This window comes from Salvelinus namaycush, chromosome 25 (genome assembly GCF_016432855.1).
Source record: "Salvelinus namaycush isolate Seneca chromosome 25, SaNama_1.0, whole genome shotgun sequence".
In the NCBI taxonomy this organism is placed as follows: Eukaryota; Metazoa; Chordata; class Actinopteri; order Salmoniformes; family Salmonidae; genus Salvelinus; species Salvelinus namaycush.
The window spans coordinates 29,647,646-29,673,350 of NC_052331.1; the positions used below are offsets into that span (position 1 = coordinate 29,647,646).

The window sequence follows — 25,705 nt, forward strand, 5'->3', positions numbered from 1 at the left end:
ACAGTCAATGAGACAGCCTCAAATAACACATGCATTTGTATGTATCTGTAACAGTATAACTTTAGTACGTCCCCTCGCCGACCTCGGGCGCGAACCAGGGACCCTCTGCACACATCAACAACAGTCACCCACGAAGCGTCGTTACCCATCGCTCCACAAAAGCCGCGGCCCTTGCAGAGCAAGGGGAAACACTACTTCTAGGTTTCAGAGCAAGTGACGCAACTGATTGAAACGCTATTAGCGCGTACCCGCTAACTAGCTAGCCATTTCACATCCGTTACATATCCACTACACATGAATCTCTGCAACATTTGTTTCAGTCATGTCTTTGGTTACGTTTGGGTGTCAAATGATTGGTTGACAATAGAGCCTCCCACAACTCAGTCAATGGCTGCAGGATGAAGTTGATGCAGTTGACATGTAGGTGGAAGTCGAGACAATTTCTATCCCCATAATGCAACACATTTTGAAAGGAGGTGACTGACTTGACAAAAGTGAACCGTTCAAACGTGCCCACAGTCAGATATAAGTCAAATTGGAAATTCTCTTGTAGTGTGAAATGAGCTGCAGAAAATAATACATATATGCCACATGATTAAATAGAAAACACAGTAATATTGGGCGTGTTAGAGCGGATGACTTTTGTCAATTTGGTGACAATCAGTGGTCAAAGAGTGTTATGTGGATAAAAATTGTCCGACTTGCGCCTACATGAAGACTGCATGAAATTGACAAAAACCATGTGATCAAAGGTCATTCAGTTTTGACTGCAGTGGACTGCAAATTTCTGCAGTTGCTCTTCACCAATTTCATCCTGCAGCCATCACCTGCGTTGTGAGAAGCTGGATTGCCAACCAATCATTAGGGTGTTTTGTTTGACCCAAGCGAACTTTACCAAAGATTCAATCAGGAACCAAGGGGATATGTACAATTGAATGTAATATTTGAGGCTCTCTCTCACCAACTGATACTACAATATACACCGGTGGAGGCTGCTGAGGGGAGGACGGCTCATAATAATGGCCGGAATGGAGTATAATGGAGTGAATGTAATGGTATCAAACATGGTTTTCATGTGTTTGTTACCATTACATTCACTCCATTATACTCCATTCCAGCCATTATTATGAGCCGTCCTGCCCTCAGCAGTCTCCATTGATATACACACATATATTTTCAGTTTGTGAGTGTGTGATATGGGGGTTGGAGACTTGTTTATTTCGACATTATAAAGAATATATTTTATAAACAATGGCAACACTGCCATGTTGCACTGAGCCTTGCTGTTGGAAAACCATCTCCCCGACTTCACACCTTGGATTTCGTCTACAGGCACATCTTCTCGGACTGCTTTCACCTTACTACTCCATCGAGAACGTTCTTTATAGCGCGTGAACTTTATTAAGTTCTGCAGTGCAGTCATGTATCCTACATGTTACCTAACACACGTCCTCTTCATGTAGAAGCAGCGCAATCCTGTTCGCGGTTTTATCTTGTATCGTTTCTTATTTAATGAATTATATTGCAACATTTGGTGTTTCAGTCGAATGGTGCTCTGTAATAAGGCCATATAATGTTGCCAAACAGGTAAGATTTGTATTGCACCTGTCTACAAGAAAGTATGATAATACAGCTTTCTTATATTCGTACATGTACGGTAGTCGGGTTAAAGGTTGATGCAAAATCGGCACGCCCCCCTGCTCAGATGCCAAGCGTATTCTTCAATACAGGAAAAATACCGATACTTTGTATTTTTGCAAATTACATTAAAGCAGCTTTTCACGATGCGTTGAGTATTTAAAGTTGGATGTAACAGGTGCATAACTTTTTATTTTCGATAGTTTGTAAGCTACGCATAATGCTTCAACACAATTTTGTGTACAGTTTTCGCATTTTGCAGATTCAGGTTTTGTGGTTGTCTGCTTGGTCCTTATACTTTAGTGAGTGGCCGACTGAGACTGGACACGGTAGATAGAGTATTTAATAGCCTGGTTGGCCTTTTAAGTGACTGAATTCTGGACCTTATCCAGAATGTGTTATGATTTAAATATGGACACTTATGCGCTGCGCAATTTCAAGTGGGCGTTTGTTGACAGTGCGTGTTGGTGGTGCGCGCATTGTGAACGCGAGGAGCCGTGGGATACATGCAGTGAAGAACTGAAAAGTATTCAAAATTAGGTCTGAATTTAGTTGATAATGGACCGAATTTGAACTGGACCATTGGCTAGCTACATGGTTTCCAATTCTGGATAAAAGGCTGCCTGCCAATTGCGTCAAGTGACAGCTCCACTTCTAAGAACTTCACCTTTGTAGTGACTATTATCACATTCCAAATGCATTGATCTTTAAGAACTGGATCCAGTTGTCCAATTTCAACCACACCATTCAGCTGTCACAACGTGTCAACAATATTATGTTAGAAACTGCAATAGGCTGCTAAAATGTAACTATTTTTAGACAGCTGAAATATGTTGTTGATGGCTGGTGACATATTACATTTTTTTTCAACAGGAGGTTCTCGGAAAAAGAAAATCCATATCATCATCCCCTGTACAGTAAAGGACGACCTATATAGGCAAAGTCAAAATGTCCCTCCAGGCAAAACAAGTCAGAGTCCTGGTCCTCAACGATATGGAACAGCTGGGAAGGACACTCTTCCGCCTGGACCAAGGTACCTGGACATTATTTCCATTTTTATGCATGCCTTAGGCTACCATGGTATTGATTAATTGAGAATGAGAATAACGTGACAGTTAAGGTGGTATTTAAACATGAGACGTGTAGCAATATTTGCTAGTCTGCTGTTTCTATAGATAGCCCATGGGGACTGGGGAGTGTGGTTGCAGGCAGACACAGACATGTCCCTCCCTGTATTGTTGCATTGCAGTTTTTGAACATTTTGTTGTTCTTGTGAGGTGAGAGTGTTGCCTTTTTAGTTTAATATAGACCAAATTATTGCATGAATTGCATCTGTTGGTCATCCAAGATTTCCAGTATGCAAATGCATCAACGTTTTCTAGATAACACTCACGTTATACATGATCAATAATAGCCTCATCCCAGCCATTATTAATTTTAATTCAATGATATCTGGTAACATGATACTATTATGAGACAAAGCCAACATAGTTTGCTTCCTTAAGAAGAGATTCTGGTTTAGATGATTCGAATAATCTTGTTCATTGTCTAAATTATATGCATAAACCACAACTACAGTTGCACAGCAACAACAGGAAATAGTGGCGATCCAGTATCACTCCACTTCTCCAGATGAGCAACTGCAGCGTTGCAGTCTCAACCATACTTAAAAAGGCAGCTGCTGCTGAGCTTATCAGCAGAATCTATTTTCAGAGATCAGACAACTAATTGTTATTCCTATATCTATCAATAACTTATAGTCTAGGGCAGGGATGGGCAACTTTAAAGGGGTGGGGGCCACAAAAAATCTGAACTCATCGCGGGAGGGGCCGCAGTGGCTCTCGGGTCTGCGTACCTACCCACATTCATACCCACACATGCAGTCAGAGCCGGCCCTAAGTGAAGTATTTTGTTGCCCCCCCCCCCTCTTGACAGTGGAGAGAAGAACTTGAAGTTTTAGAGTTCATTTCTGCAATTGTACATAGTTTGCCATGGGACAGTTGTGATTTTGAAATGTTCGAACTCATTTCATGGAATTCTACTCGTTTTGCCATGGTGGCGGCGAGAAAAATGTGCCGCCCATCCCTGGTCTATGGCAACTAGACTTTAAGGGGTGGTTTAGCAGATTAAGGAGTGTTTTCCACAGATTAAGCCAAGTACTAGACTGAAAAGCAAGCTCAATGGAGAGTTGAAGATTATTTTTAGTCCGGAACTAGGCAAAATATGTGTCAGGGAAACTGGTCCCAAATTTGTTAGCTGGTTCATTAATAGCAATGTGCAAAGTCTCCTTTCTCGCATTTTTGGAAAATGAGTAGCAAATGTTAGTTGAAACGGATTGTAATCCGTTAGTGGTGCATTCAAAAGCATGGCGAAAGGGGGGACGTAACTTGATCCATGTGCCTTGCAGCATACAATCATAGAAATGTATTGTATGCTCAGGCCTGTTTGTACTATATGTTTCTTCTAAGGCTTTGAGCTCCAGTTCCGTCTGGGCCCTACTCTCCAGGGAAAACATGTGCATGTGCACACTAACTACCCTTCCCCGGGCAAACACTTTGACCGTCACACCTTCCAGGCCCTGGACTGGCACAATCCCATGGGAAGAGAGGACGACTCTGACAAGTTTTGCACCCTAGACCTACAGATCGCTGGATCATACCAATACTACTTTGGTCACGGGTGAGAGTTAAGCACTATTGTAATAGAGACCATTATTCATATTGCATTTCTACATGAGCCACAACATCACTGAGTAACTATAGCTTCATGTTGTATGTTCAAGTTGGACCATTGTCCAAATTGTCTTCATATAATAATTTATTGTCCTTATATAATGCTTGATATCACCACTGTAAGTAAATATTCTACATGTTTTCACCCCCAGCCATGAGGAGAAGTCAGGCGGTGGCTACATAGTGGTGGACCCAGTGCTGCGTGCCGGTGCTGACAACCACCACGTCCATCTGGACTGTATCACCATCCAGACCTACCTGTCCAAATGCCTGGGACACCTGGATGACTGGCCAGCCAGACTGAGGGTGGCCAAGGAGTCTGGTGAGAGAGAAGGGTGACGTCTTTATGCCAGCCTGCCTTTACGTGTACTTCTCTTCCATCCTTGTCCTGGAGGGATGTCTAGTCTGTGTAGAGCTTTAATTGTTCCAACCCAGGACTAGAATACCTGATTCAACTTATCAACTAGTCATCAACTAAATTAGATGTACAGTATTAGGTGTGTTATGCCTGCAGTTTTCCTGGATCAAGAGCGAAGAATTGTCTTGTAAGTCCGTCATCTCACCAGGAAGTTTGAATCCCATTTAACAGGTTTGGCAGAATTTGTTTTAGGTCACCTACGGACACCAGTTTAGTTCATGATTCCAAGTCAATGTTTACACTACATTTTCATCTTGTCATTTTGCAATATCCCAGGCTTGTCCTCACTTGACAATAGAAAGAGGGTTAGTTTAATCATTAACAAGCTGGTTCCAAAACGCATACTGTATGTAGTAGTAATAACCGTACATGCATTAAAGTAAAATGGAAAGCGTAGCTATCATGCCATGCGAGGATGCCATTCCCTGAGTTTTTCGTGTGAAACTTAATCAACTAAGTAAACTGAGAACATTTAGCTCCAATGCTTGGATATTAACAAATGCATTTTGTTTGTTTCACAGGCTACAACATGATCCACTTCACCCCACTACAGACTCTAGGGAATTCCAGGTCCTGCTACTCCCTAGCTGATCAACTAAGCCTGAACCCAGAGTTTTCACCACCGGGAAAGAACTACACCTGGACAGAAGTGGGAGATTTGGTGCAGAAACTGAAGAAAGAGTGGAATATGATCTGTATCACTGACGTGGTCTACAATCACACAGGTGTGCGTGTGTAGGTGGGACGTGGGGTGAACGTGTGCCTGTGCGTGTGTCTCCCTCTGTTTGGTTGAAGGATCATTGCAACAGCTGCGTATTAGGTTAGAGATGTTGCGTCACAGTCAGTAACTGTGAGGCCATACCTGAAGAGCAGTTCCTCTCAAAGTCCAGAGAAAAAGTACCAGCATTGTCAAAGAGCCAGGCAGGTCTCACAATTCATAGTTTAGCAGTCTTATATCCTTAAATAACCTCTACATCTACAACATTTTTAAAGTCCCACTCTAGCCAATGTTTGCATACTGCATGTCTCTTACTGAATGTAGACTAGGGAAAGGTCACTAGGAAAAGGCCACAGTGTCTAAAATAATGACGAGTCATGGTCCTCGAGTCTAGAGCGAGCTTTAAAGATGAGTGGCGTGTTAAAAATACCCTCCCTAGATAATTCTGCACCACTTGGTCATGGCTGCTGGTGAACCCAGTCTGTGTGTGTGCAGCCCTGCAGCCAAGCTGTTGCATAACAGAATCTATGTGACTAGCATGCTAAGTTAAAAGAGAATGCTTTCGCTGACTTAAGCTCCTATTGATTAGATGTGTTTTGAATAGAACCTGTGTCAAAGTGGCTCCTTGCCATTGGTTCAGCGGTGGTTTCTTTTGTCTTCAGTGTTTGAGTGTGGGGTTTGCGTGGAGGTAGTTGAGTTGTTTTTCTATTGTCTACTAGTTTCTATTCAGGGCAGTTGTATCCTTTATGGTTTACAAGTGTCTGTAATAAGGTTCAGTGTACTGTAGGTAGCCTGCTTCAGAAACCTAGGTAAGGCTTGGAGAGGATGAGGTCTTGAGAGCAGCACTCTATGGCCAAGACCCAGTATTGTGAAAGGTCAGATGGTCAGAGAAACCTTATCTCCATGGCAGCTTAAAGGCCATGTGCTGACTGATGTCCAGAAACCTGCTGAACTCTATGGTCTGTGGTCAGTGCGGCTTACAATGATGTACCAATGGGTCTGCGCTGCTGTGATATGATGTAACACTCTGAAATGGTTACCTATGTTAGAGTTCCCCTTTTCTATCATATGTGCGCATATTATAAACAGGTTAGAATGTGTATTATCTGAGAAATAACCTAGATCAAAAGTGAACATTTTCAGTGTTTACATAAAAACAACATATTTTTCATGCAAAAAAAAAGGGTCAAGGGTTTATTCGAGTGAAGAGATACCGCTGCCATTTTGGTCATGTGCCCAACGATTATCCTACCACTGATAGAAGGTTAGTTCTCAGGGAGTGTCTGCATAGAATCAATGAACCTTCATTCCCCTCTGTAATATTCCTTGACAAAGGCCTCAATGTCCTCCATAACTGAGAATTTCAGTGTGGTAACTGTTGCTTTGTGCGCTTCCCCTGCCTGTGCAGCCGCCAACAGCCCGTGGATCAAGGAGCATCCTGAGTGTGGCTACAACCTGGTCAACTCCCCCCACCTGAGGTCAGCCTGGGTCCTGGACCGGGCCATATGGCACATGACCTGCAACATGGCTGACGCTAAGTACGCTGCTATGGGCCTCCCCGCCCAGGTCCAAAACGAGGGGCACCTCAATGTGAGTGTCTGAGGTTTACTTTCTCAGCTAGGATTGTGAAATTCCAACCTTCCCAAAATTCCCATGTTTAAAAAAAAAATCCTGGTTGAAGGATTCTTGGAATCAGGAGGGAATAAGCAGGAGGGTTTCCTCAAAGGCCCAGTGCAGTCAAAAATTTGATATTTCTGTGTTTTATATATATTTCCACACTGAGGTTGGAATAAAATTGTGAAAAAGATAATAATCCAGTTTTAGTGTAAGAGCTGTTTGAAGAGACTGCCTGGAATTTCAGACTGTTTTGGTGAGATGGAGTTTTGGCCTGCCTGGTGACATCACTATGGAGTAAATTTGTCAATAGACCAATAAGAAAGAGTTACAAATCTCTCTACCAATAACATATAGTTTTCAGTTTCCCCTCTCCACTCAGACCACTCCCAGACAGTCCTAGCAAAATTCTTACTTGAGAAATTGCTATTTTCTAACAAGCTATTTCTTTTTTACAATTTTAATGAAAACAACCACAGTGCTTAATTGTTATCCAGAAATGATTTGATATTGAGATAAAAATGGCTGCATTGGACCTTTAAGGAAAGCTTACTTAATTTTTGTTCCCTGGCAACAGCACTATAATGGTGGTCTAGAGTTTTTCCTGGTCATGTCAGATGTAGTCAGGAAAAACTCCAGGGCCTTATACATAACACCTCGTTCGGTTTGTCTTAATGAAATTGTGAGCTCCTTTTGTGAAGACCTAAACCTTTATTTTTTTGTTTTACCTCTCTAAGGCGATCCGCAATGTTTTGTGGGAGCAGGTGTTCCCCAAGGTCAAGCTGTGGGAATTCTTCCAGGTCAAAATCGAGAGCACTGTGGAGGAGTTCAGGACCCTGCTCACAGAAGGTGATAGCATTCAACTGAGCACTGTTTTTATCTTTCTGTTCATGACATCTGTGTGTCATTATAATAAATGGTGGGTATTCACAAGGAACCAAAAAGGAAGCAAGCAGGCCAAAATATGGAGAGACCTACCTACTTAAATGAACTTGTCCAATAAGAAACTCTTGTTTCCGTTGCAAAATGTTTAATACGGTTTGCTATGGTGTGCACTAATGAATATACCTTTGATTTATAAACACCTTATGTCAGAGTGTTGTTCAAAAGAGTAACCATCTCCTCTTCTCATGAGCTCCACCTGTCTAAACTAGAGGTCGACCGATTAATCAGAATGGCCGATTAATTAGGGCCGATTTCAAGTTTTCATAACAATCGGAAATCGGTAATTTTGTACGCCGATTTTTATTTATTTATATATATATATATAATATATATATATATTTTTTTACACCTTTATTTAACTAGGCAAGTCAGTTAAGAACATTCTTATTTTCAATGACGGCCTAGGAACGGTGGGATAACTGCCTTGTTCAGGGGCAGAAAGACAGATTTTTACCTTGTCAGCTCAGGGATTCAATCTTGCAACCTTACGGTTAACTAGTCCAACGCTCTAACCACCTGCCTCACGAGGAGCCCGCCTGTTACGCGAATGCAGTAAGAAGCCAAGGTAAGTTGCTAGCTAGCATTAAACTTATCTTATAAAAAACAATCAATCAATCAATAATAATCACTAGTTATAACTACACATGGTTGATGATATTACTAGTTTATCTATCATGTCCTGCGTTGCATATAATCGATGCGGTGCGCATTCGCGAAAAAGGACTTGTTGCTCCAACATGTACCTAACCATAAACATCAATGCCTTTTAAAAAATCAATACACAGAAGTATATATTTTTAAACCTGCATATTTAGCTAAAACAAATCCAGGTTAGCAGGCAATATTAACCAGGTGAAATTGTGTCACTTGCGTTCATTGCACGCAGAGTCAGGGTATATGCAACAGTTTGGGCCGCCTGGCTCATTGCGAACTAATTTGCCAGAATTTTACGTAATTATGACATAACATTGAAGGTTGTGCAATGTAACAGGAATATTTAGACTTATGGATGCCACCGTTAGATAAAATACGTAATGGTTCCGTATTTCACTGAAAGAATAAACGTTTTGTTTTTGAGATGATAGTTTCCGGATTCGACCATATTAATGACCTAAGGCTCGTATTTCTGTGTTATGTTATAATTAAGTCTATGATTTGATAGAGCAGTCTGACTGAGCGGTGGTAGGCAGCAGCAGGCTCGTAAGCATTCTTTCAAACAGCACTTTCGTGCGTTTGCCAGCAGCAATTGCGCTGTTTATGACTTCAAGCCTATCAACTCCCGAGATTAGGCTGGTGTAACCGATGTTAAATGGCTAGCTAGTTAGCGGGGTGCGCGCTAATAGCGTTTCAAACGTCACTCGCTCTGAGACTTGGAGTAGTTGTTCCCCTTGCTCTGCATGGGAAACGCTGCTTCGAGGGTGGCTGTTGTCGATGTGTTCCTGGTTCGAGCCCAGGTAGCGGCGAGGAGAGGGATGGAAGTTATACTGTTACACTGGCAATACTAAAGTGCCTATAAGAACATCCAATAGTCAAAGGTATATGAAATACAAATCTTATAGAGAGAAATAGTACTATAATTCCTATAATTCCTATAATAACTACAACCTAAAACTTCTTACCTGGGAATATTGAAGACTCATGATAAAAGGAAACACCAGCTTTCATATGTTCTCATGTTCTGAGCAAGGAACTTAAACGTTAGCTTTCGTGTTCATTCAGTATTGTTGTAATTGTCATTATTACAAATAAATTGAAAAAATCGGCCGATTAATCGGTATCGGCTTTTTTGGTCCTTCAATAATCGGTATCGGTGTTGAAAAATCATAATCGGTCGACCTCTAGTCCAAACAGTGTATGGATTCGCATGAGAAGTAGAGCCAAGTCACAGTCAAACAGACACCTACCTCCACCTCAGTGGGAGTTTGTCCATGTCTGATGTGAAACAAATGACTCCATAAAAAAGAAACATTATATAAATGAGGAGAAATTGCAAAAGTGTTGTTGATTTATCATTATCCAATGTTCCTTTTTTGGCAGCTATAATTTCTCAGTCAGAGAAATTGTGTTTTGGTATTGAGGATATGCTTGAATGTGTTGGTATTGATGAAGTCATTTATATGTTGTGGTATTATGTGATTGGACTCAGGAGCAAAACCAGACCAGAAGAAGACTGGGGGTAAACAGGGACTTAAGATCATCCAGGACCCCATGTTCAGACGGTTCGGAAATAAAGTGGATATGGACTCTGCACTAGAGACCTTTGTGCCTCACAGGTTTGTTTGTGTTTGTGTTTGTGTTTGTGTTTGTGTTTGTGTGTGTGTGTGTGTGTGTGTGTGTGTGTGTGTGTGTGTGTGTGTGTGTGTGTGTGTGTGTGTGTGTGTGTGTGTGTGTGTGTGTGTGTGTGTGTGATCATGATGAACCGATGGTCATGAGTTCATTGAGTAGATTCTCTTGAATGACTCGATCCCCAAATCTCAAACCATGTCTCATCCTGCACATTGTCGATTCTTTGTCCCTGTCCAGCCGCAGTCCTCAAGCCATTCTGGAGGCCTGTAACTGGCTGTGGGGGAGATTGGAGGAGATCAATAAAGAGCAGTACCAGCAGATGTTACACCACCAGGAGCAGGTAGGACACACTCCCGCCACCCCCAGCAGTAGCTCTGGTATGTTCCATACGTGTTTCTGGGTAATGTAGTCCGTCCATTTTACAATTCTTTGTTCTGCTTATTCTTTTTCAAACAGGCTGCTAACTGCATTGTGGGAAATGTAGTTTATGAGCGCCTGGCTGACCACGGGCCCAAGCTGGGCCCCGTCACCAGGAAAGACCCTATTGTTACCAGGTATGCTGTGTGTGCTGACTGTATGTCGATTTTAAAAGGCTTGATTAATTAGTTCACTCACATTAATATAAAAACAGATTTAGAAACAGGGTCTAGAGTATTAGGACTGTAATGTCAAAGAAGGAGATTAACTTTATTTCCTGGCATTGAAAAAACGGGGAGTTCCATCTGTGACATCAGCGATTATTTCATGCTAAGCTTATTTAAACAGGAGTGCCTTCCTTAGAGCCTTAGCAGCATGCACATCTAAATACTATTTGGGTCATTTGTTTACACATCTCATTCTGGATACAAATAAATAAATGCTTTTGTATGTTGACAGATACTTCACCTTCCCATTCGAGGAGAAAAGCCTGGAGGATGACCTGACAATGATGGACCAGCCAGACAAGGCCCGTCACTTCCTGGCTCACAACGGCTGGGTGATGGGAGATGACCCTCTTAGGAACTTTGCTGAGCCAGGTCCACACGTTTTATTTTACATTCATTCATTCCTGCCCATTGTGCCGGCTGGCACTTAGGCAGCAACAAAATAATCTTCACTTCTGACGATTTCTCCACTGTGCCCCAGCTCTGGGGATGTTGGAGCTCAGTCAATTGTTTTAAATTATAATAATTCAAACGTGTGCTTTTATCTAGAACAACTTACAATAAGCACATTCAGCTAAGGAAGATAAAACTTTACGCTCAGTCTTTTCTTCAGGGCAAAGACCAGTGTCTCTCTATGGGTCAATGACACGCAAACAGTGTAGCGATGCGTGAACTAGTCACTCTGATTAAGAACAACTGCTATCTTACCAAACATATTTAGCCTAAGTGATATATATGAATATAAAGAAACATTTTTAGTTCAGACTTTAGAAACAAAAAGCTGGAAATAGTGATGCTGGTTCTGTGGTAATCTGATCATTCCACAAGGGGGAGCCAGTGAGATGTAAATATAATTCCCAGTGTTACTAAAGGCCAAGTCTCTGAGAATTTAAAGAAAACAAATGCCTCCATCTTTCCAGGCTCCAACGTGTACATCAGGAGAGAGTTGATCTGCTGGGGCGACAGTGTCAAACTTCGCTACGGCAACAAGCCCGAGGACTGTCCCTACCTGTGGGCCCACATGCAGAAGTACACAGAGATCACGGCCAAGCACTTCGCTGGGGTCCGCCTGGACAACTGTCACTCCACCCCTCTGCATGTCGCTGAGGTACTGTACACAATTCCATTCAGTCTGAGCCATTGAGTTTGTTATTACAGTCCATGTAGGCCATACTATCTATGAAACCCAGAACGTTACTGTATGGCCAATTAATACGATTCAGGTATCTTCCAAGATAATTGATACGGTTGATGTATGAGTAAAGTTAGTGATAATTCGCTGTAAAGTGACAAAACAATGTCATTACTGAAACCACTCTCCTTCCGTAGCACATGCTGTCTGCAGCCAGGGCGGTCAGGCCCAACCTGTATGTAATCGCTGAGCTCTTTACGGGCAGCGAGCTCATTGACAATGTGTTTGTTAACCGCCTGGGGATAACCAGTCTTGTCAGAGGTACCGGACGTTGACATGTAGTAGATACAGCACTGGAGTGGTGGGGGTTAAATCCCAGGTTACACTTTATTTGACGTATCTGGTGTTTACTAGACATTCCATTGAAAATGTTTATTTAAATGACATAATAATTGCATTATTGAGATTTAATTGAAAAACAGATATATTTGTAACATCTGGTACCAGTTTCTTCAAAGCATATACCAGAAAGTATCGTTGGTTACAACATCATTTTTGAGTAAACACCAAATACCATCTTAGGACTGTAAAATAAAGTGTTACCAAAAACGTTTTGTTTTGGCATGACACTAAATCTAGTCTCTGTTTTTGTCTTTTTCTGTGTGTCTCTCTAATATCTCCCATTTACAACCCTCATTTCATCATTCCTATACCTCACTTTACATACTATCTCGCTCTCTGCTAAACATTTTTGCATTAAACATATCACCTTTCTTTTACTCCTGGTCTAAACACCTCATTGACCTTTATCATTGGCATCCTCCTCACCCCTTTATCGGTTCCCTTCTCATACTTCTGTCTCTTTGTTTGGTTTGGTGTTTGGCATGTTTTCTTTTGAACCTTGAACCCCCCCATGACCCCTCTTCCATACTAACCTGCTTTCCTGCTTAGCTTCGCCGTACCTCCCTACATTTCGACTTCTTCTCCCTCTCCCTCTCCTTCCTCTACCCCACCCTCTCTGTGCTTTAACCCACCTTTGACTGACCTGTGGATGTGGACATGTAGTACATGTTGGACGTGGCTCGTGTGTTGAGGCCCAGTCTGTACGTGGTGGCTGAGCTGTTCACGGGCAGCGAGGACCTGGACAATGTCTTTGTGACTAAGCTAGGCATTACCTCGCTCATCAGAGGTAGGATTGCACACCACTAGCTTGGTCCCAGAATGGTTTGTGCCGTCTTGCCAACTCCTTTGGTTCTTGTCATTAATGACCATAGGAGTTGGTAAGACACCACAAACAGATCTGAGACCAGGTTAACGCATCACTGCATCTGTGAATGAAACATTGTACCAACGGGCGTTCTCAATTCCTGCATGTTGACACCATTGTATGTGATTGAAAAGACTACAAACTAATACAGTGGTGTAACTGTGAACCCCTCCCTCTCCCTCCCTTCCTGGCCCCTCCAGAGGCAATGAGTGCAGGAGACAGTCACGAGGAGGGCAGACTTGTGTACAGGTACGGAGGGGAGCCCGTCGGGGCCTTCGTCCAGCCCAGCCTCCGCCCCCTGGTGCCCAGCATCGCCCACGCCATGTTCCTGGACGTCACCCACGACAACGAGTGCCCCATCCAGGTACTTTATTCTTAGCCTATCCTTGAGTTCCGCTATTCAGGTACATCACAGTGTTATAGTGGCCATTGCTATTTCATTGCTGTAAATAAAATATCTAGGCACTATTTCAATATGCACAATAGCTGGCGTACTACTGCTTAGAATGAAGCAATTATATTGGCCATGCATTCTAAGTGGTATGCTATTGTGTGCATTGCAGGAAAGTTCTCCTGCAACAAGGTGATCTGTAGGGGCTTCACACTGTTGAGAGCCTGGTTGATTTCAGTATGAACTTTTGGTTTAATTCCAGTACAATATGAAACTCCAGTGAGGTGTGTGTGCTGTCTCCATGTTCACTCTCTGGGAACATTTCCCCTAGTGGGAAAAAAAAGAGACAACCACAAACCTTGGTGTGTGTCAATTCCTTTGTTGTTGTCTATGTTCCAGCTCCGCTCTGCGTATGACTCGCTCCCCAGTTCTGCCATCGTCTCAATGGCCTGCTGTTGCTCTGGCAGCACCAGGGGATATGATGAGATGGTGCCTCACCAGGTAACTCTCACACCTTTTCTTGGTCATAACAGTATAATGACTTTTAGACAGATATTTGTATATCTTAAATGCATATACACCACTATAGCGTCACAATATCTTAAATCACTTTAAGTATAAAACCAAGGAGTTTAGAATGATGGTAACTAGTTACCCCTGGTATCATATGTAGAACTTCAGGAAAGGAGATTTATAACTGCAACATTTCTCTCCGGCCCATAGCAACATTTGTAGAATTGCAGGAAATTATGTTTAAAACTGCTAAATGTTCTCTACGCCAATATGAGGGGTGTGAATATTTTTTGTTGTTGTTTTTTAAAATCTTTATTTAACTAGGCAAGTCAGGTAAGAACAAATTCTTATTTACAATGATGCCTAGGAACAGTGTGTTAACTGCCTTGTTCAGGGGCAGAACAACAGATTTTTACCTTGTCAGTTCGGGGACTAGTAACTCTTTCGGTTACTAGTCCAACGCTCTAACCACTAGGCTACCTGCCTTGGGGGTTTGTTACTATGCCGATTTAAATGACAATATCCATCCGGACCTTTGCCATCTAGGAAATTTGTGGGACTGGACCTTCTCAAATAGTACTTGAGTACCGCTGCCTGGACTAGGCTCTTTAGTGACCATCTCCTGCCTGGACTAGACTCTTTAGTGAACATCTCTCCTGCCTGGACTAGACTCTTTAGTGACCATCTCCCCTGCCTGTAGATCTCAGTGGTCAAGGAGGAGCGTTTCTACCCCAAGTGGAACCCTGAAGCCAAGGCCTCGTCACCCGGGGAGGTCAACCTGAAGACGGGTATCATCGCTGGCAAGCTGGCCCTCAACAAAATGCACCAGGAACTGGCTTCCAAGGGCTTCAACCAGGTGGGTGTGTGGGGGAATGGGTGTTCGTCTGACTCAATCCCAAACCAATTCCTCACCCATATCCATAGTCCTTTTGAATGGGTATTGGCAACATGGGGAATGGTAATTGTAGACTGGATTAAATAGATATGACATAGCAGTTACTCCTATTTAGTCCTTTGACATGTGAAGAGTCGTCGATAATAACCAAAGGATCATTTTAGCATTGGCCCTACAGTATTCAGGTCAGTATGTGTGTGTGAATGTGGAAACGTATTTGCCTGATAAAAGTTGTTTGTAACACTGCTTGTCCCCTGGCCCTCTCCTAGGTGTACGTTGACCAGGTGGACGAGGACATTGTGGCGGTGACGCGTCACTGTCCCAGCACCCACCAGTCTGTGGTGGCCGTGTGTCGCACTGCCTTCCACAACCCCAAACACCACCAGTACAGGAAGGAGGTTCCACCCATGTTTATCCCTGGTGTGATGCTTCACTGTTACCATAAACAGGACACTGTCCTCAGAATGGGTTATCTATAGAAATACAATTATAGTTGTGGCCTATGTCATTCATCTTCAGAACTCTAGAATGTGCTGATAATGGCAGCCATCTTAGTCAGGGATAATTTAAAACCAGTATAATTGGAGAAAAAAAATGTCAAGAGAGGCACAGGAGAACACTACTGACCTGGATGCACCTACTATTTTAACACAATCCCCTTCATCTCTCCCCATCTCCAGGTAAAATTGAGGAGGTCATTCTGGAGGCGCGTATCATTGACCGGCAAGCCGGCACCTACAAGAAATGCGAGAAGTACATCAACGGCATGCCGGAGTACACCGTGGAGATTAAGGAGCACATCCAGGTAGTGTGACGCTAGGAACGTGGGTAATAATTAGTTGTTTAGGCCTCCTGTCACAATGGGCTTGAGCAGTAAAGATCGCCTTGTGACAAATATTTCCTCTCAAACCAAACAAATCCATTTTCAGACTGGGTCTTGAAAAACAAGAAGCTTCAGTGACATCTGGTTACATTTCACAAGCTGGTATTGTGTCTATATTCTGTCTGGAATGTTTGTCAGTTTCTATTGAATGCCATTTAGTTCACTGTGCATTTAGAAAAGATTCAGACCCCTTGACTTTTTCCACATTTTGTTACGTTACAGCCTTATTCTAAAATGTATGAAAAATAAAATCCTCCTCAATCTACACACAATATTTGGTTATATAGACCAGCAAAAGCCGATTCATAATTGTCCTCTCCTCTCAATCGCCCATTGTGGACCTTCATACTGTTTTATGTGGTAGTGAAACATTATTCACCCCTAGTCTTCTGTGTCCCCTGTCACCCCAGCTGAAAGATAGTGGTGTTGTAAAACACGCAGGCGTGACGTCTAAGGGCAGCAGTGAGTTTGTCCAGGAGATCATCTTCGAGCGCCTCACCCCTGGCAGCGTCATCGCCTTCAGGTCAGAGGTCATGATGAGCAGACCAATATATACACCCATTAAATAGAATTTCAAAGCATGTCTACTGTAACACACACCAATGAGGGATATTCTCTGGCCAGTTTGTCCCCCTATTGTACACTGTTGTTTAGCCCCTATTGTCCACTCACAACTCACAGATAATACTGTTGACTCTGCACCCCTTCGATAGCTCAGTTGGTAGAGCAGAGGACTGTAGGTAAATAGCAGTGGTCCTTAGGTCGCTGGTTCAAATCTGTCTCGAAGGAAGAAACCTTACCCTCTAGCTTTTGGCTGACTTCATGGCAGTAATCCAGGAGTCTCTCCAGCCTTGAAGAGCCTGTACAGTATGTCTCCTAGCCTGGCCCAAAATCGGTTAGGTTGGGGGATTGTGGACGCCATGTCATCTGATGCAGCACTCATCACTCTCCTTCTTGGTAAAATAGCCATTACACAGCCTGGAGGTGTGTTGGGTCATTGTCCTGTGGAAAAACAAATGATAGTCCCACTAAGCCCAAACCAGATGGAATGGCGTATCACTGCAGAATGCTGTGGTAGCCATGCTGGTTAAGTGGGCCTTGAATTCTAAATAAATCACAGACTGTGTCACCAGCAAAGCACCCCCACACCATAACACATCGTCCTCCATGCTTTTTGGAACAAACCACTCGATTTTGTCTCTGCGTTATATTGGCATCGAACATGTCACCCTCCCTAGGAGAGGGGGTGACCTTGATCATTTATTGTTAAAACGAGAGGCTGCCTGGATCTTTAATTTAAAGACCCTTGCTCCCTTCGGTCTCAACGTAGACTTTGATCTGAAGCTATTCTTATGATTATTGTGACTTTTGCCATTTGTAATTGTTTGTAAGCTTGTGTAGTCTAAAATGAATCTATGATCGTATGCAATCCATTTGTATTTTGTATGCTGTTCTTTGTATGCAATTTTAATATTTGAGAATTAACCAATGATATTAGGCCATACTTGGCCATGATTACGACACCTGTGTGTCTTTTGACACTATATAAACGAGTCACCCTGCAGTGTTTGTGATTATACCCTGATGAAGACAGCTTGCCTGTCGAAACGTTAAGTGTGAAATACACATGCAGAGATCATCCGTTCACCCACAGCATCTCACAAAGACATTGCGGTTGGAACCAAAAATCTCCAATTTGGACTCCAGACCAAAGGACAAATTTCCACCAGTCTAATGTCAATTTCTCGTGTTTGTTGGTCTAAGCAATTCTCTTATTATTATTGGTGTCCTTTAGTAGTGGTTTCATTGCAGCATTTTGACCATGAAGGCCTGATCACCGCAGTTTCCTCTGAACAGTTGATGTTGAGATGTGTCTGTTACTTGAACTCTGTGAAGCATTTATTTGGGCTGCAATTTCTGTGATTGGTAACTCTAATGAACTAATCCTCTGCAGCAGAGGTAACTCTGGGTCTTCCATTCCTGTGGCGGTCCTCATGAGAGCCAGTTTCATCATAGCCCTAGATGGTTTTTGCGACTGCACCTGAAGAAACTTTCAAAGTTCTTTATGTTATGTATTGACTGGCCTTCATGTCTTAAAGTAATGATGGACTGTCGTTTCTCTTTGCTTATTTGAGCTGTTCTTGCCATAATATGAACTTGGTCTTTTACCAAATAGGGATATCTTCTGTATACCTTGTCACAACACAACTGATTGGCTCAAACACATTAAGAAGGAAAGAAATTCCAAAATTAACTTTTAAGAAGGCACACCTGTTAATTGAAATGCGTTCCAGGTGATTACCTCATGAATCTGGTTGAGAGAATGCCAAAAGTGTGCAAAGCTGTCATCAAGGCAAAGGGTGGCTATTTGAAGAATCTCAAATATAAAATATTTTTGATTTGTGTAACACTTTTTTGGTTACTACATGATTCCATATGTGTTATTTCATAGTTTTGATGTCTCCACTATTAAAGAAAAACCCTTGAATGAGTAGGTGTTCTAAAACTTTTGACTGGTAGTGTATATGTGTTTCCCTCACCAGGGTGAGTCTGGACCCTAAGGCCCAGGAGCTGGTGGGAGTCATCAGACATCACCTGATCCAATTCAGCCCCAAGTACAAGCCTGGCAGTCTGCCTGACCAGCACACACCAACCATACTGGAGACACCACTGGCACAGTGAGTATACATCACACAAAAAAAGAAAAAACATAAATATCACATTTACATAAGTATTCAGACCCTTTGCTATGAGACTCAAAACTGAGCTCAGGTGCATTGTGTGTCCGTTGATCATCCTTGAGATGTTTCTAGAACTTGATTAGAGTCCACCTGTGGTACATTCAATTGATTGGACATGATTTGGAAAGGCACACACCTGTCTATGTAAGGTTCCACAGTTGACAGCGCATGTCAGAGCAAAAACCAATGCATGAGGTTGAAGGATTTGTCCGTGGAGATCCATGACAGGATTGTGTAGAGGCACAGATCTGGGGAAGGGTACCAAAAAAGTTCTGCAGCATTGAAGGTCCCCAAGAACACTGTGGCCTCCATCATTCTTAAATGGAAGAAGTTTGGAGACTCTTCCTAGAGCTGGCTGCCTGGCCAAACTGAGCAATCAGGGGAGAATGGCCTTGGTCAGGGAGGTGACCAAGAACCTGATGGTCACTCTGACAGAGTTCCTCGTATGGAGGTGGAAGAAACTTCCAGGAGGACAACCATCTCTGTAGCACTCCACCAATCAGGCCTTTATGGTAGAGTGGTCAGACAGAAGCCACTCCTCAGTAAAAGACACATGACATCCCGCTTGGAGTTTACCAAAAGGAACCTAAATGACTCTCAGACCATGAGAAACAAGATTCTCTGGTCTGATGAAACCAAGATTGAACTCTTTGGCCTGAATGCCAAGCGTCCCGTCTGGAGGAAACCTGGCACCATCCCTACGGTGAAGCATGGTGGTGGCAGCATCATGCTGTGGGGATGTCTTTCAGCAGCAGGGACTGGGAGACTAGTTAGGATCGAGGGAAAGATGAACGGAGATGAAAACCTGCTCCAGAGCACTCAAGACCTCAGACTGGGGACAACAAAAATGGCTGTGCAGCGACGCTCCCCATCCAACCTGACAGAGCTTGAGAGGATCTGCAGAGAAGAATGGGAGAAACTCCCCAAATACAGGTGTGCCAAGCTTGTAGTGTCATACCCAAGAAGACTCAAGGCTGTAATCGCTGCTTAAACAAAGTATTTTTTATTTATTTTTTATTTCACCTTTATTTAACCAGGTAGGCCAGTTGAGAACAAGTTCGTATTTACAACTGCAACCTGGCATGGGTATAGGGTACTGAGTATAGGGTCTGAATACTTATGTAAATGTGTTATTTCAGTTATTCAAAATCTGGTTTTGCTGTGCCATTATGGGGTATTGTGTGTAGATCGATGAGGGGGGAAAAACTATTTAATCAATTTTAGAATAAGGCTTTAACGTAACAAAATGTGGAAAAACTGAAGGTCTGAATACTTTCCGAATTCACTCACCAAGTGTATTGGAAAAGCGTTACGCTTACAATGGCTTGAAAGGTATAGTATGTTTGGTTTTTCCTGGTAGCTATATATTTGTATAGTGATGAATTGTGTCCATACAGTATGTGTTGAAATACTGATCAGCAGGGCTCTGTAGTCTCCAGTTGTGCTCTCAGGTGGGTGTGTTCTAATGTTATGTGACTCCATCTTCTATCCCCATTCAGGATCATGTCTAAGCTGACTCTGGGCGACATGAACATGCTGCTGTTCCGCTGTGACTCTGAGGAACAGGAGGACGGAGGAGGCTGCTACAACATCCCTTCCTGGACCAGCTTCAAGTACGGTGGCCTGCAAGGTACAGTAAAAAAAATACATGTATTTAACCTTTATTAACGAGGCAAGTCAGTTAAGAACAAATTCTTATTTACAATGATGTCCTACTGTACACCAGCCAAACCCGGACGATGCTGGGCCAAATGTGCCCCGCCCTATGGGACTCCCAATCACGGCTGGTTGTGATACAGCCTGGATTCGAACCAGGGTGTCTGGGGTGACGCCTCAAACACTGAGATGCAGTGCCTTAGACCGCTGCGCCACTCGAGAGCCCAATTTTGCCCCAGTGCACAGTGAGGTGGTCCAGTCAGCACCAGGATTGGGGTCAATTCCATTTCAATTCGGTCAATTCAGAGTAAATTGGAATTTTACAGTTTACTTCCTGAATTGACTGATTTGATCCTAACCCTGGTCAGCACACATTGTGGAAGTTGCCCCAACCAGTGATACAGGGTCAGATATTTTTCCATCCCCCACAATGGTTAAGGTTAGGATTTGAGTTGGTTAGCTCATCCTAGAGCTGTGTCTACAAGCAGCTATACACATATTGTTGAATGAAACTGGACTTAGACATTGAAAACGGGATTCATTGTTTTCATGCAGGTCTTCTGTCAGTGATGGCGGACATTCGTCCCAAGAACGACCTGGGCCACCCGGTGTGTGACAACCTGAGACAGGGGGACTGGATGATCGACTACGTCAGTAACAGGCTGGTGTGTCACAGTGGCGCTCTAGGAGAGGTGAGCAGTTTGAGTGACAGTAATTTAAACTGAATAAATGAATCCCATTTAGATTTTTTATAGGCCTAATGATGGTAAGAAGTAACAAACAAGATGGTCTGAACTTGACAATGATTATTGTAAATAGAAATGAATCCTACAACTCAGCCCAGCTAAGGGGGTTTTAAATCAACCACTGTGGTAGCAGTATGATAATAGGAAGATGATTATCATCATTGTCACCATTTTCCATTGTCATAATTTTAGAGTTTGGTGTTATCCAGATAACATGTGTTGTTTCCAGGTGGGGAAGTGGCTCAAGGCGATGTTCCATTATCTGAAGCACATCCCTCGCTATCTCATCCCCTGCTACTTTGATGCCATTTTAGTGGGAGTCTACACCACGGCTCTTGACACCACCTTCAACAAGATGTCCAGGTACAAATTTAGGGTCTTAATTTGATCACCCTGTTGCAGGAAATGTCCTGCACAGCAGGAAATGCAAACCTCTAGTGTATTCAAGGTTTAAAAATGATTCTAAAGTTTGTAATTTACGCTTAAACCCCGTGTGGCTCAGTTGGTAGAGCATGGCGCTTGCAACGCCAGGGTTGTGGGTTCATTTCCCACGGGGGGACCAGGGTTCAATTCCCACGGGGGGACCAGGATGAATATGTATGAACTTTCCAATTTGTAAGTCGCTCTGGATAAGAGCGTCTGCTAAATGACTTAAATGTAAATGTTAAACATTTCAGACTTGATTTGCTCTTATTATGTAACAACCCCTACAAAAATCTCCGTTAATTATAAGCCACACAATAATTCAAATTTCCTGAAGCTGCAGGATTATTTTCCTCCTGTGAGAAACTGGTCAAATTAAAATCTTGCACCTGGATGTCTCACATAAACAACCCTATAAGGTTTCTCTCATACCCAACATACATTGAGGAAATTATGCAATAGAAGAATGGAATATTCTTAAATGATTAGATTTAGTGAGAATATCTGTATTAAAAAAGGCCCTGCACCTTTAAGGGTATTTGTGCCGAAACCCAGAACCATACCATTAAATGTTTTTGACAGCATCTTTTAACCTCTCCTTTTTTACAACATATGTTTTCTCGTGGTGTCTTCAGTTTTGTCCAGTAATGGTGCACAATTTTTTTAATGTAAAATCATGTTTTTCTTCTGGTTTCTGTCTCTTTCAGTTTTGTCCAGAACGGCTCGACCTTTGTCAAACTGCTGGCCCTGGGCTCTGTCCAGATGGGTGGTGTGGGCAGTTTCCCGGCTCTGCCCCCCTTATCCCTGGAACTACCCGACGTCCCCTACCGCCTCAACAAGGACACTGGCAAGAAGGAGCAGTGCTGCGTCTCCCTGGCCGCAGGTCTGCCTAGCAACAACCTATTTCTATTATATATTCTATTCTACTTCTGTAAACAGTAGTTGGATGCCAACCTAATAACCATAATTCTTCTGTTGATATTCACGAAACCAATAAGTGGTGTTTAAGTCTATTGTTGGTCAGCAAAATGGTCTATTGTAGTCAGTCGCTTGGTATTTTTAAGCTGACACAATTCTACAAGCTTCAGTCCAATCCAGTAGCTGTCAGCTGACAAAGTCCTATTTGTATCTCGGTACCATTTTGAGAATTGGTGTTTGAATTTCAGCTGCATTTGAACGTCTTCTTCCTTTATTCATCTCTACCTTCCTGTTTCACAGGTCTGCCTCACTTCTCCTCTGGAATCTTCCGCTGCTGGGGCCGAGACACCTTCATTGCTCTGCGTGGACTCATGCTGGTCACTGGTCGTCACCTGGAGGCTAGGTGTGTATTTTGTCTATACTGTAGTAGTATCCAAATTGAACTTCTTAGCTATTAGAAAAGATATAACCAGTGGTGTAAAGTATTTAAGTGAAAATACTTTAGAGTACTACTTAAGTAGTTTTTTGAGGGTATCTGTACTTTACTATCTATGTTTTTGACAACTTTTACTTTTACTTCACTACATTCTTCAAGAAAATGTTATTTTTCCTGCATATATTTTCCCTGACACCCGAAAGTACCATTTTGAATGCTTAAAAGGACAGGAAAATTGTGAAATTCACGCACTTATCAAGAGAATATCCCTTGTCATCCCTACTGCATCTGATCTGATGGACTCACTAAACACACATGATTGTTTGTAAATTCTGTCTGTGCCCGTGGCTATCCGTAAATTAAAAAAAACAAGAAAATGATGGCGTCTGGTTTGCTTAATATAAGGAATTTAAAATGATTTATACTTTTAATTTGAATACTTAAGTATCTTTTAGCAATTACATTTACTTTTGATACTTAAGTATATTTAAAACCAAATACTTTTAGACTTTTACTAAAGTAGTATTTTACTGGGTGATTTTCACTTGAGTCATTTTCTATTGAGGTGTATTTTCCTTTTTTTAATGACAATTGGGTACTTTTTCCACCACTGGATATTACACTGGAGTACAGTTGATATATTAATTGAATGTCTCTTTTTCCTACAGAAACATCATCCTGGCATTTGCAGGCACCCTGAGACACGGTCTTATCCCCAACCTGTTGGGCGAGGGCATCTGTGCCCGCTTCAACTGCCGTGATGCCGTGTGGTGGTGGCTGCAGTGCATCCAGGATTACTGTACCTTGGTGCCCGAGGGCATTGCCATCCTCCGCTGCCCTGTGGTCAGGATGTACCCCCGTGACGACTCTGAGCCCCAGGCCCCTGGCACTCCGGTAGGTCATATCTATACACGTTTCATCCCTCTCTCTCTCACACACACACCCACGTGTACACATCAGACACGAACACACATGCATAAACACATACATACATACACACTCTCCATCGCTCTCTCTTTCCCAGCCACACACTCTCACATGCACAAATATAGACACACATATCCATAAACACATACAGGTCCACACACACATACAGTGCCTTCAGAAAGTAGTCTTACCCCTTGACTTATTCCACATTGTTGTTACTGCCTGAATTCAAAATTGATAAAAATATATTTTTTTTCTCAGCCATCTGCACATAATACCCCATAATGACAAAGTGAAAACATGTTTTTAGAAATTGTAGCTAATTTATTGAAAATGAAATATAGAAATATCTAATTTACATAAGTATTCACACCCCTGAGACAATAGGTTTTTGGGGGGTAGACCAGCTTTAATATTGCAAATAGATTGTGACTTCTATCAATGTAATTATCTGCATCATTTTCAATCCCCCATATATTTTTTGTTAAATATGTACAGTGGGGCAAAAAAGTATTTAGTCAGCCACCAATTGTGCAAGTTCTCCCACTTAAAAAGATGAGGGGCCTGTAATTTTCATCATAGGTACTCTTCAACTATGACAGACAAAATGAGGAGAGAAAAAATCCAGAAAATCACATTGTAGGATTTTTAATGAATTTATTTGCAAATTATGGTGGAAAATAAGTATTTGGTCAATAACAAAAGTTTATCTCAATACTTTGTTATATACCCTTTGTTGGCAATGACAGAGGTCAAACGTTTTCTGTAAGTCTTCACAAGGTTTTCACACACTGTTGCTGGTATTTTGGCCCATTCCTCCATGCAGATCTCCTCTAGAGCAGTGATGTTTTGGGGCTGTTGCTGGGCAACACGGACTTTCAACTCCCTCCAAAGATTTTCTATGGGGTTGAGATCTGGAGACTGGCTAGGCCACTCCAGGACCTTGAAATGCTTCTTACGAAGCCACTCCTTGTCTGTGGGAAAGCCAGGTTTTCCTGGTGAACCAGGTATTCCTCTAGGATTTTGCCTGTGCTTAGCTCCATTCCGTTTCTTTCTTATCCTACAAAACTCCCCAGTCCTTAACGATTACAAACATACATATAACATGATGCATCCACCACTATGCTTGAAAATATGGAGAGTGGTATTCAGTCTTGTGTTGTGTTGGATTTGTCGCAGATATAACACTTTGTATTCAGGACAAAAAGTGAATTGCTTTGCCACATTTTTTGCAGTATTACTTGCATTGTTGCAAATAGGATGCATGTTTTGGAATATGTTTATTCTGTAAAGGCTTCCTTCTTTTCACTCTGTTGATTAGGTTAGTATTGTGGAGTAACTACAATGTTGAACCATCCTCAGTTTTCTCCTAACATAGCCATTAAACTCTAACTGTTTTAAAGTCACCATTGGCCTCATGGTGAAATCCCTGAGCGGTTTCCTTCCTCTCCGGCAACTGAGTTAGGAGGGACACCTGTATCTTGTGACTGGGTGTATTAATACACCATCCAAATTATAATTAGAGGTTCAATAAAAAATAAACAATGAATTAACTTCACCATGCTCAACGGGATATATTTTTTATGTATGCTTTTAAATTTTTTATTCATCTACCAATAGGTGCCCTTGTTTTCGAGGCACTGGAAAACCTCCCTGGTCTTTGTGGTTGACTCTGTTTGAAATTCGACTGAGGGACCAGTGGGGTACAGGGATGAGGTAGTCATTCAACAATGTCCATGCAACTTATGTGATTTGTTAAGCAACTGTTTACTCTTGAACTTA

The 25,705-nt window shown here is 42.3% G+C and overlaps 1 protein-coding gene across 3 annotated transcripts in view; it reads left to right on the plus strand.

The window, feature by feature from the left end:
* Positions 1-1,692: 1,692 nt before the first annotated feature.
* Positions 1,693-25,705, plus strand: part of LOC120020446 (glycogen debranching enzyme-like) — a 29,750-nt gene continuing 5,737 nt past the window's right edge. Inside the window, exons 1-26 of one of the 3 annotated variants that reach the window (XM_038964110.1) lie at positions 1,693-1,816; positions 2,512-2,671; positions 4,107-4,317; positions 4,523-4,692; positions 5,310-5,513; positions 6,915-7,096; positions 7,858-7,969; positions 10,212-10,338; positions 10,589-10,691; positions 10,808-10,905; positions 11,228-11,367; positions 11,916-12,103; positions 13,193-13,316; positions 13,595-13,758; positions 14,185-14,286; positions 14,999-15,154; positions 15,463-15,613; positions 15,874-15,998; positions 16,487-16,599; positions 18,620-18,754; positions 20,317-20,447; positions 21,029-21,165; positions 21,449-21,582; positions 22,350-22,525; positions 22,861-22,963; positions 23,665-23,890. In XM_038964110.1, coding sequence (XP_038820038.1) covers positions 2,587-2,671; positions 4,107-4,317; positions 4,523-4,692; positions 5,310-5,513; positions 6,915-7,096; positions 7,858-7,969; positions 10,212-10,338; positions 10,589-10,691; positions 10,808-10,905; positions 11,228-11,367; positions 11,916-12,103; positions 13,193-13,316; positions 13,595-13,758; positions 14,185-14,286; positions 14,999-15,154; positions 15,463-15,613; positions 15,874-15,998; positions 16,487-16,599; positions 18,620-18,754; positions 20,317-20,447; positions 21,029-21,165; positions 21,449-21,582; positions 22,350-22,525; positions 22,861-22,963; positions 23,665-23,890 — 3,597 coding nt within the window. In that variant the 5' untranslated portion in view covers positions 1,693-1,816; positions 2,512-2,586. Of the gene's footprint in view, positions 1,817-2,087; positions 2,179-2,511; positions 2,672-4,106; positions 4,318-4,522; positions 4,693-5,309; positions 5,514-6,914; positions 7,097-7,857; positions 7,970-10,211; positions 10,339-10,588; positions 10,692-10,807; positions 10,906-11,227; positions 11,368-11,915; positions 12,104-13,192; positions 13,317-13,594; positions 13,759-14,184; positions 14,287-14,998; positions 15,155-15,462; positions 15,614-15,873; positions 15,999-16,486; positions 16,600-18,619; positions 18,755-20,316; positions 20,448-21,028; positions 21,166-21,448; positions 21,583-22,349; positions 22,526-22,860; positions 22,964-23,664; positions 23,891-25,705 lie in introns of those variants that run through there. The other 2 variants (XM_038964112.1, XM_038964111.1) reach the window with 2 other exon arrangements.